At 35.1% G+C, this 12761-nt stretch overlaps 1 protein-coding gene across 1 annotated transcript in view; it reads left to right on the top strand.

Annotated features, from left to right (window-relative positions):
* Positions 1-12761, top strand: part of LOC124631248 (Ca(2+)/calmodulin-responsive adenylate cyclase-like) — a 63094-nt gene that overhangs the window by 17741 nt on the left and 32592 nt on the right. The window contains exons 4-5 of the mRNA XM_047165518.1: positions 6901-7050; positions 9881-9999. Of these exons, the coding sequence (XP_047021474.1) occupies positions 6901-7050; positions 9881-9999 (269 nt within the window). The remainder of the gene's footprint in view (positions 1-6900; positions 7051-9880; positions 10000-12761) is intronic.

The following is a 12761-nucleotide window of genomic DNA, read 5'->3' on the forward strand; positions in this document are numbered from 1 at the left end:
AGTTCTTCGTGAGACTCGACACAGCAATAAAGCTAGACTTTTGTGTGAGCTTAGGGTTACTAGCTCGCAATATGTTAGCTTCACAAGCCTTAACCTTGATACTCGTTCATTGCTGCCATAGCGTCTAGTTTATAGAGCTGTTGTGTATCACAATGTCTCTAGGCAGTACGTTCATAATATCATGCTTTTATTCTTTTGACTGGCGATGTTTCGAGATTCGTGGAATAACCACGATATTTGATATAGTCACGGTAGTGGTATTTCGAGGTAAAAAGTTTAAAACGATATGTGCAAATTAAAACAGCCCTGTCGTACTAAAATTGCTAGAATGTAGGCGTTGATGAATAAAGTTAGTTCATCGAATGAACCTGTATCGAGAGGTTGTATTCGATATTAAAAGGGAGGAAGCTGTTGCTAAAAATAGCTTTTGAGTATAATTTAGTTACCATGTAAAGTTGTTGCCTTGTAAATTTGATTTAAATGATTGCACGACTTCTCGAAGAACTTACGAACTGAGTGGAGGTCGTAGCCTTGCCCTCTTGGCGCCCACCGTGGGGCTCGCTTGTTATGCCTCACTCCACCGTAATAAGGGTTACTGAGCTCGCGTGCGAAGCTTACGTCATCCTTGGCGTCTAAACAAACTTGCCATATCCCTCAATCTATCCTCGAATGTACAACAGATAAGTTGAATACGAAAATATGTAAATGGAATGCATTAGATAACAGTGAGCTACACATTAATATGATGACTGGTTCTTCAAAAGCTTAACATTTTTATACCGACATAAATCCCACGTATAATCATAAGTCGGAATGTTTTCAAGATCAGACGGGAGGCATTTAGAAATTCTAGTATATAAAAATGCAATAAAACGTAGCGTTTATTGTTCCTCTATTTCTGAAGTTTTTACGTCTCTCTACTAATATTTGTTTATTTAGATGGCTTCATGTAGCCATCTCGTTAAAAACACATCAGGAACGCTCGTTTCCACTGAGCTAAACTTAAAGCTTGTCGTTTGCAGTAATGCAGCGAGCTGTAATAAAATGGCCTTATTGCAATGATATTTTCTTAAATTATGTGTTATAGTTTGTAAGTCAAAATAGATAAATGTTGTTTCGAGAACAAGTGTTTCTACTCAAATTACATACTTATTTCTACAATAGCGTCTAGACTAGAATAACATTTTCAATAAACTAGTGTCAATGTTACATTGGCTGATGTTGACTCAAGAATTTGTATTGAGAATAGAGAGCGTCAACTTCAGCAAGATATCGACTGTCCTTTCTGAATGTTAATAATAGAAACAGATTAAACTACTACAAATCTGACATTAACAAAAAAACTGTTGTGATCCGTGGCCACTATTAAGAGAGAGCCGAGGAAAAAAAAGTCAAAATGATGAATATATCAAAAATAGTGACGTTCCAATCTATGACGTGAACATAATAAGCGATTGACCGTGCAAATTAATAGACTCACTTATAAATATTGACGAAGGCTACGTCCATCACACTGGACGCATAAAAGCTTTTTGTTTGGAATTAATCAAACGACGTTTTATAAACCGACACCATTTAAATCGGAATAGATTTCCGATAAACATTATGACATGTTGAACAATAGCTAGTGTGAGAACTATGATAGACGATAGATATATTCTATCAAAGCTAAATTGTAAACATAGACATGTGAATCTAAGTTCTAGTCTAAGTTCTAGAGGGATGTGGGCTTATTCTTTTAAAGAGTAAATTATGGTTCCATAACTACGGAGTTGCATATAAAAGAGTTCACTAAAGTCGTTTCAAAATTAGTAACAGACGCAATTGTGTTAATTAAAACCTTCATAATCTGCGCTTATAACTATTATTATCATTTTAATTGCTAACACACTAGACGTTACGAATTACTAACGCTCATGTCGCTGTGTCATGTCCAAAATTTCGAATGCTACGACCTTAACTGCTAAATTCATGAACACGTAACATAATAGTAAGACAGTAACATATTATTTGACAGATAGTATGGTTATTTACTGCGTCGTAACTACGTCTGTAACATCTGGTTTGTATAAATCAATCGGCCAACTTGTAGGTAGAATTAGGTGCGATTTGTTATGGTTCAATGCTTATTATTGCATTCATCCTGTTTAATAAATGTTCCTGAACGTAGTTACAGTAAGTTATACGATTTTAAGTGCGAAAACGAGCGCGGTAGGGTGAGAATCTGTTCTATGGCGTGTTTAAATTATACGAACAGTCTTTTGTACCATAAAACTCTTTTATTGGTACTGTATGTTAGGGGTATGTTCCTTAATTGTCACATTTAACCAAATTAAGGGAGTTTTGGGTTTCGGACTTTTAATGTTTTGCACATCTTTATTAATTATCACATAAGTACTTTTCATATATTGTGTATAAACAGAGATATTTGCCAAATCCTTATCCCCCCTATCCAAATGTATGGCCATTCATTACGTTATCACAAAACAGATGTTTGAATTTAACGCGTATCTAATTTGCAATTTGAAATTGCCAATCATCCGACAATATTAGCTATACTTCATTATATACACGTGGTATTTAACTACATTCAAATATATGCACGCGTTATAAGTGAATGGGCTAATTGGCAATAAACATGATTGATATCGTGAACTGTAACAAATGTTCAGCAGGCATGACCTTTGCGGGCTTTGCGTTTCGTCTAGATTTTAAATAACTCTCATTGTTTATTTTCGGAGCGGTTGTTGGTAGGAGAGCAAAGCATACGACTCGAGATGCATTACGGTGGATAGATTAAGCTAAGTGCTCATTACTCATTGCTGGGGTTTCCGCCATGAATAGATCCGCTATCACTTCCACTAATGGACTCCGGAACAGGGAATTATAAGGATGGAAGCATGAGCAACTGCTGTATGCTAATCCTAATCATGCCTAATTAAGTTCACTGTTAACAGCGGGAACGTCTTCATGAAAGCCGTAACCTGGAGTCAGCTGATGATTTTACATATTTTCTGTAGTAAAATCGATTAGCAATTATTACTAGAAAATAATCAAATAACCGTTTTATTTTTTCGCTCACATAACGTGATTTTTATTGACAAACCTGAAATGATGTTGTTGAAACAGGTGTACAAATTAATTCAGTCATTGCCTAAAAATACTGTTACTTTCGGCCAAGCATAATTTTTAATACAATGTTTTCTTAGAAGTTTCTTATGTATTTATTTCTTATTGTCTTCATGTTGGTGTATAAAATACATATTTGTTGGGTAGCCGAGGTCGCGCTCGTGTCACCGTTCAGCCTCAAGGGGAAGCCAAAACCCATTTGCGGAACATGGTAGAACATGTCTCCACCGAAGCGACTTCATTGCGCATTTCCATAATAATAATGTATTATACAGCAATGTGCGAGAAATTTATTCAAAGTTCCATCGTTAGCCGTGTCAGGTCACTGATGTCATGAACTTGTTCAGAACTTGATTATCCTGATTGATTTCTAATAAACACTAAAGCAAATATGTACTTTAAAATCCATTTGCAAAATATTAAATATTTGTACGCAATATTTGTACGGCGCGCGTCATGAGCTCGGATGTTCAAACGTTGCTGAAAAATATATTCCACCATTTCACCGTGTGCAACAGAAATGGATTGCGAACGGCCGAATAATACCTGATGCAAATCCGTATAATTCGATCGGTCGCTTTTACACCGTGGCAATGTCATGCGCCCGAATGATTTATGATTTTCTGTCCCATCCTTTTCTACTTTTGCCACGGAATAATACATGTGTCAACAATGTTACAACTCTGTTATTCACGCTAGGTTTACGTAAGATAATGTGTATTAATAGTGTTTTTAATATTTAAGATAAAAGTTCTATGATTGACCTGTTTCAACTAGAAATCACGCTTTCAACATTAATCCTTCACCTGTCCAGCTATCATTAAGTACATCAGAAAGTGTTCTGCAGGCGCCAGCGCTTAAACACGCAGCATGCTAATAAACACGTCTTGTCTTGCGGCCTGATCGCGGTCATTTACAATTTCACGTAATGCAGTCGGACAGGTGAGCTTTCTTGTCAAACTATCTAGTCTTGTGAAACGCACGATCACGTTCTTATTAGATACACTTATTGGGAGGAGCCGTTCCACCGATAGATTTGACATGGCGCTGTAGGGTTCCGTCGCTTTTGTATTACTGATTCGATTTGTAATAGCTAATAAAGTGTACTTACTTATTTAAGAGGGTGAGATAATGAAGTCCCTACTTTTTATGTTTGATGCGATGTAGAATACCTTTTTATTTTAATTCAAATTCAAAGAAAGTGATTTCGAAATAAATATTTGAAAAGGTTGTCGAGTTCAGAATAAGTTATGACTTAAGTTATATTCACACTTGGCCGCTTTGATAGAGCCCTTTTAAACATTATTTACTTGGAAAAACTGAAATTCGCTGAAAATTATTCATCGTTAAATTGTAAATGGACCGTGCTATTGTTACAATCAAACCAAAACGAGACTGAGTTCAAAATTATACGTTAATATTTTAAACTTAATTTATTTTTACATTTTGTTCCCTTTCACGTCCCTTTTGAATAAAATATACCTGAATCGCTGCCACGAGGCGGACGCTACGTTACCGCTCAGAGCTATTAAGCTCATTTTGAATAACTGTAAAATGTATGGAAGATGGTTGACATTGAATATTTTAGTAATTGAAAGATGAGTCAAATTGTGGGGGCGAGTGAGGCGACGCAGGCGGCGACAGGTTCTATTTGCATAACTCTGGCTGGATAGTGCACGGCTCGTTGCCTATCTCATAAACGCTATAAATAAATTAAACGCTCAGTGGCTGGGCCACACAGATCAGTGGCTCAATAAAGTTATAATAGGTGTGTCATGATTCCTATTATGGCAGTTTACTTGCAATAAGCTTTACCTTCTAGAGCGTGAATTTTTAGCTAGATATAGATACATTAAATTACATCGTCTTAAATATTTATTATCGGTAATTTATACTACATTGCTAAGACGACTATAAAACAGCTTCACGATAATTATGTCGTTTGACTCGCATACTGGCACTAAAGTGCACTGACTAAAAGTTATTACACGAGGGGGATAGTGTGCGCTTGGGGTTAGATCTTAAATCTCTGCAGGTACTCCCTAATCGCTACGTCATCAACCTCACGTTTTATTACACTAGTTTTATTAAAAAGGATCCAGTCCTAATAACTTGGAATATTACAAATTACTTTTTCTCTTGTTTCCCTGTGGAGTTGGAACACGTAACAACTTAATTATATTAATGAGCTTCCGGAAGTGGTTCGTGCTCATTTTAATAGTGTTTTTTGTTCTGTGCTGTGAACGTGTGTGTGTGTGTTATTTAAACGTACACGGAACCCGGTACCAGCCCTCGCAGCGTTCTTTTGAAGCAGCGAGTGTTTTCAATTCACTCCCATGTTTAATTGAATTCCTTTTTGTATGTGTATGCACTTCGCTTCAAATGTATACGTTTGTATTTCGCTCGTAGCCTTTTTTCGTACTTCACAATTATTTTATCGATAGGATTATATCGGATTGTAATATTAATATCACCGTATTGTTTTCTCCGGTTATTTTAAATAAATTTTGCTGAAACAATAAGTTTTTGACTGCGTGGCAGATCAATTGCGATTGCTGAGCACGAGGAAATGGCCGGGCAGTATTATTGCGTTTTCCTTATGGAATGTCTTTGTCGCTGTCCGAAGTCCGGATTTAGTCCTGGTTGATGGCAATAGGCTCGTCCCTATTACTTTCGACTTAAAAGCCGAACCGGCGTAATAAATGTGAACGTGGGTGGTATAAAATAACATGTCTCACCCTTTATTTTCCTGAAAGCTGACGTTATGTTACGGTCCTGACAGATACATTATAAAGTAATTGTAAGATAATTTTAAAGTTATTCCGTTGTATTGCACAGACTATGGCTGGATTTATCGAACAAAAACACACGGCTGGTCTGCTTTCCATTTTGACAGGCAATTTGCAGTCAACATTGATGAATGACACTCTATTTATCAAGCTTTTCTTTATATAACTCCATTCCGTGATGATATTTTTGTAATAAAAATGATTTAATTTATATTTTTTTAGAAGTTGTATTCAAAATATGATGCTGTATAATAATAATAAAATCAAATGCATGTAGCGCTGCCTATCCTGTGTAGAATCTTTGTAAGACATTAAAGTTTTGTGTCAAGATATCATGCATAACATCGGACAATGTTATTCCAAAGTTTGATAGGTATCAGCTCTACCTCTGTATAAGTTTTAAAACGTGTTACAACTTATGTAAAACTAAGATATTGGGAACAGATTCAAGTTCAGAAACTATCGAATAAGTAGATAGATATTCTAGGGCCCCGAGTCGGTTTAAAGAAGTTGACTTTCAGTAGATCCTTATTTAACTGAATATTTTATTTCAATCCATCGCAAGTCATTGGACAATTCCGTCACGTTCGCGTCGTCGCTGGCGATATTTCAGGCTCTATACATATATACCTACAAATTACTGTGCTAGACGTTTTACTCTCGTGTTTGTCTTCATACTTTTGCTGAAACAATATTATGTATGTTCTTGGAGAGCTTAGTTAATATTATGTCTAAACACAAGGAGAAAGATACAATTCGAGGTTCCTGAAATACACTAAAGAGAACTCATGTTTTCAAACTAACGGAAACGTTTAAAGAAATAACAAAAACGGCAGCTCTCGGAAGAAATTAGGACGAACTAAATAGGTGTGAACAGATTTATATAAACACGAAATGTATTACTACATAAATTGTTTATACATAACTATATTATGTGTATATGTATATCCGTAAGTCTTGAATGTGTGTGTATTGTTAACAGATGGTGGGCAACGTAGTGGTGTTTGTGTGCGTGAACGTGGTGGGGGCCTTGATGCACTCGCTGATGGAGACGGCGCAGCGCCGCGCTTTCCTCGACACCAGGAACTGCATCGCGGCCCGGCTGGATATGGAAGACGAGAATGAGAAACTGGTAATTATAATATTCGCATTACAAACCAATAAGCAGTGTTCAAGGAATGTAAAAATTTCAGCCAATTTTTTTGAATGTTAAGTAAAAACTAAACAAGATAAAAAATATCTATAATGAAAATTCTTTGTCTTCCAAGGATATATTCCAGGAAATCTTATTAATAGCCTTTAACAACTTAGGGAACTTGGAACTTCAGCAAATTCTAGAAATATATCACAGCTAAAAATATAAATACTTAGTTGTATTGCTGAAAGATGAAACGAAGCCGACCATAACTTCTTGTAGAAGCCAGTGACAAATATCTTCATCGATCATGTTACACCGTTTTAAGACATCTCACGACAAATTACACATATCTAATATCTTACCAATTTTAGGAAACTGTCATCCATTTTTACCGCTTGTCCCTCGATATAAATGTGATAAATAGCGGTGGGTTATTCAACCGAGATATTCTCCTATTCAGTTCTTTGGCGAAATCTTTCACAAGGGACCTTTTACGTGAGCCCTCAAATGATGCTAAGTTTATTATAACTTGAGAAAAAACCGCTTTCGGTTTGTTAGGTTAGCGATTCCTTTTTATATTTATGGATTATAATTATATATATAATTCGTCAGTTCATATAAGTTCAAGTACGGAATACAATTTGAGCTACATATTCATTTGTGATTCGATTAGATAAAATGTTTTTATAAGAAAGAAAATAATTAAGGACAAAAAGGCCCTGATTTTCTTCGAAAGTGGACTATTTCCATTAGGCGGTTATAACTAAGTAATTTAGTTTCGTGTTAATGTCCACAATATACAAGCGATTAGGTTACGTTTCTATTTAGTACGGAATTATTTCTGGAACAATTCGATTTATTAAATCAGAGAGATTGAATTAATTAGAGACCAGAAATCCAGCTGGAATTAAATTTTTGCGTATATAGTAGTAAATGTTCTTATACGCCATGTATTCCTTGTTTTCCCGTTATAAATATTCATACTATAAAGCTTTTAATGCTGAAACAAATTATGTGTATTTATTTATAAGTACTTCAGGTTAAGTCTGATTCATAGAAGTGATGCTAATGTCATACAGTACTCACGCCTACGATGTGATTAATTGTAAACGTAAATACAGACTGCAATTAACCGCTAGTGTTTAGTACGATATAGTAAAATGACGACAGAATACCGTCATCCCATTTGTATTTTCCTTCATTCTCTTAAACCCATGTATGGTACAATTTTTGAAATACATAGCTTTATTTAAAGTACTTAAGAAACAGATCCGTTATAATAAAAAGGTGATATCAACATAAGATACACTTACAAAAGGGGTGCTACTGGCTCGTATTATGATTTAAATTAAAAAAAGAAAATCAAAGGCTAGACAAACGAAATCATCAAAACGTTAAATGAACATCTACCCACTTTCCTTTACATGTATATTTCTATCGCATTTGATATTCGCATCGATTGATACTATCTGAAGTATAATTTATTACCGTTATTAATTCCACTCATGAGTAGGTAAAACCGTGTAAGTGTAAAAAGTACTGCTTGAACACCGGACTTCATTTCAACGTGTTCATTGAGCATGTCATAATGCTCACTGAACATCTCATAGACAAGGTTATATTTGTACGAGATATTTTTATTATACACGTAAAAATTACTTCGTTTTTTCTGTGTACGGGAATGTTAATATGGCGAACTCATCTAGCGGAAATTTTAATGATGTTGATATGAAGTTCTGGGAATGTTTAAAAGTATGCTGCGTTTGAGCCCCTACTGGAGGGTCGTAAGCTATGTTTGGAATGTTCTAACTGTTTTATTTCACACTTCCATACACTCAATAGTGCCTGAAAATGCCTAAAAATACCTAGTATATAATAATATTGTTATATCATCATATTGTTTCATAAAAATAAACACAGAAATAAATTCGTCTAGGTACAGTCGCCAGCCATGAGTCTACATTGAAAAGAAGCAAATACTTGATCTGTGTATTTTTTAAACCGCAAACAGACATTTAACATTTATATTAATGCGTCTGGAAACGTTGGATTTAAATAAACTGCTGAACATTTCCAACGGTATAAAATTAACGAATAATAAAATGTATATGAAGTTCTCTATCACAGAGGCAGTTAAGTGTGAGGGTCGCTTATGCTGTAAACAAGTAGGGAACGTTAAAATAATATGTAAATCACGGTGACTGGATTAATCCCGTCGACAATATTGTTTTATTCATGCTGTTTAACGTACAATACAATTTTTGCCTCATTTTTGTAGTGACCGAACAAATTGGGGCGAACGTCTTTTAGATACTGCTTTACGTTAGAATTTGGTAGTAATTGCAACATTTCTAAATCATTATGTATCAGATTCCATCACAGAAGTAACTGCTTGCACATTTCATGTTAAAACTTAATTTAAAGTGTTGAAGGTTCATTTCCTTTATATTAACTGTGTAAATTACATTATTTATTCATAAGTACATTAAAATAATATTTTATACGGCGATGAAATGTAAGGAACATACAATTATGGTTTTACATAATTTATTCACGAATGCTAAATAGTATTTCAGTGTTCGAGGAGAATAAGAAGGTGGCTTACTACTGTAAAATATTGTGTTCAATACATGACTGTATTGTCTGCTGAAGTTTATTTTTATGAGTTTAATGAACTCATGAGCGAGGAGCCTTTTGCCAAATTCGTAATGAAATCTATTCATTGATTGAATCGTAATTGTCACTCTAAATACGAATAAACGTTAAATAATATTTAGGATTGGTTTATGATGATCGTTATTAATTCTGTGGTATTGTTTCATAGGAACGATTGCTTCTATCGGTGCTACCACAACACGTTGCCATGGAAATGAAGAACGATATCATCTCACCAGTCGAGGGCCAATTCCATAAGATCTACATACAAAAGCACGAACAAGTCAGGTGAGTAAATCCATATTAGGCATCTCCCATAACGCCTGTCCCATATACAGTAATATACGCCTAAAACTAATTAGGTTGTGTTCGCCAATTTAGTGGCAGTATCTCATCTTGAACGCGACACGACTTTGGCCTACCTCCAAATTGATCTCGAAACGACTCTCTCTGATTCAATACCTCATATACAAGTCAGGTCATATGTCTATGTGTAATTAAAGCCGTGACGTCAATCAGCTCAATAACTGCACAATGACTTCGAATTTTAGCGACACTTTGACAGATCCGAGCCGAGAGTTATGCGACAAATATTGTATTGTAATGCGGCCAACAACTCTTAAGAATCAAATATCTTACAATACCTTTTTGTGTGGCAGCTCTTACACATCAAGAAAATCTTAACGCCAAAACTAAGGACGCTCAAAATTAAGTCGGTCCTCTTCAAGAGTAAATGAGGAAGGTCGAGTGTTTTTCGGAACAAATGGAAGTAATGACCTACCCTTATCACTTCTTTCCATGAATAATATAGAAATGTAGGTTGTGTTACAAGTAGAAATAGGCAGCTTTCTTATTTATTAAGAAGGCTTGAACAATGAAGCTTTCTCAAGCTTGTGTAGTTAAGACTCGTAGCTCCGTGTCAATCAAGGCAAAACGAAGAGTTTAAACACTTTGATTAAAGCGGAATCACAAGTACAGAGAGAAAATTCTTAGAAGACCGGAAGAATATAAGATGAAAGGGATTCGTAAATTAATCGATTTGAACACGAATTAAATATACCTCAATGAATTTAAGTTCAGGTTGTAATGAATTTAATATTAGATAAGCTGGTAAAATCTACGGCTCTGGAATAAATATTTTTAATTTACTTCAATCATAGCTATATTTATGCTTTATTTCTCGTTGAATATATTTTATCATTTGTGTGAAATAGAAAATTTAATTCTTTAATTCCGACATTTTAGCGTGATTTGGGTCGTGATCTTTATTTATTCATTCGTGTTTACATGATTTACCCGGTTCCCCACCACGAAAGCGGGAACCACAATAGAAAAAATATACGTTAGGATATAGATTTTTTAAATAACCATCCTCGTGAGGGCTTGATTTACGTATGTATATATGAATAATTTGGCTTCAAATCGGACCCATAATATTGAAATGATTAGCATTTCAATGCGATGCTCGATTCAAACGTAAAGGTTGCATAATCGATAATGGCTTGCATGCATCGTTCTCCACGGCAATTACGTTCATGTTTCTTGGTATAAACATATTTGTATCTGTTAAAAAGTTCCCATCAGCGCTCGCAGTAATTGTTAGCGTTGGCTCACCTCACACTATCGCCGCCCGCCGCTGCCGCCGTGCTAAGCGGTGCACGCATTATGATTAACAACGTTATCGCACACTAATTAGTTACTGTACCGTTTATGATTAGTTACAACTATGCACGGGTTCAAAACTCCTACGTAGAAGTAAGCTGCTGTGTTAGGAAGATGTTATTACCGTGAAATATTTCAATAATGACCTTGAGTTCCAAAGTTCAAAGATACCCAAAAAAAAACCGCTTCTTAAAATAACAATTTAATAGTGAAAAAGTGCCTGGAAATCACAACAAGATTATTCATATTGTGGCTATGAAAATATCCAGCGATAAAAACTTTTTCGTACGAAGAGAAATGAGAGCGGATTTAGTGTATTAAAGTTTTTGCTTTCTTTTGAATGTTGACAAATAGCTCCGCAAATATTTACATTTGAAATTATTTTTATTACCAGTTCAGAAGAGACGTTATTTTCTTTCTTCAGCTGAGCGGAGTCATGAAGAGTTTCCACACAAGATGGTTTGGTTTTCGTTGCTTTAAAAAACAGACCAATCTAGGTTAATTGGCTCCAGAAATTTTATTAAAATTGATTTGTGCTCCGTTTCTTACGAACTCTTCTACTATTTTCGAGGCGAAATATTCCGGATGCAGGCATTACCTAGGTAGGATCAAAAATTCCATCAAATAAAGGAGTTATTCTTGACATATTGTTTTAAATTATTCACGCATTCGATGAATCAGCTCCGCAATCCCAAGCAATCACTAGCCACAGCAAACATTTCGCTATACAAACAGATCTGTTTTCTATCTTCTACCAAATAGAGTAAATATTACGCAACTTATAACACGATTCCAGATTGTTCGATATCAAAGTTACACATCAATATTTTATAAGGCTGGCAAAATGTAACAAAAAGGAGAATTCTCTTTGGCAACAATACAATAAGTAACGGTTCGTATTACCAAGAAAGTTACGATACTCGAGCAGTGGTTGAGACTTGAGAATACTTCAGAATTACGCTAGGGGTAATGGTTATGATATTGCTTGTAATAACAATGGACGCGTTACACAGTTTATTCTAATTGGGAGCGATATGATTATTTTCTCTTAGTGCATGATTCGAGCGGAACCATTATGGTGTGAAACTTTCTGTAGTGGCATAATTACGAATATATTTGTCTTGCCTATCTTTCGTGCGATTAACATGATTAATCTCCTACATAGTAAAGCTTTTCTTAGAAAATCTGGCACCTTCTTACTCCGTAATAGAAGACCTTGTTTTAATCCAGCTCTTGTTAAATTTAATATGAATGGAATCAGCACTTTAGAGCTCTTAGCATTGACGTCAGGCCGAATTTACATTTAACAGGTCCTACTTGTCTGAATAAATTATGTTTACAGTTTCCTTCCTTTATAATCTAGTGTTTACTCGGCTGTTTGTTGTTGC

Source organism: Helicoverpa zea, chromosome 6, assembly GCF_022581195.2.
Source record: "Helicoverpa zea isolate HzStark_Cry1AcR chromosome 6, ilHelZeax1.1, whole genome shotgun sequence".
NCBI lineage: Eukaryota > Metazoa > Arthropoda > Insecta > Lepidoptera > Noctuidae > Helicoverpa > Helicoverpa zea.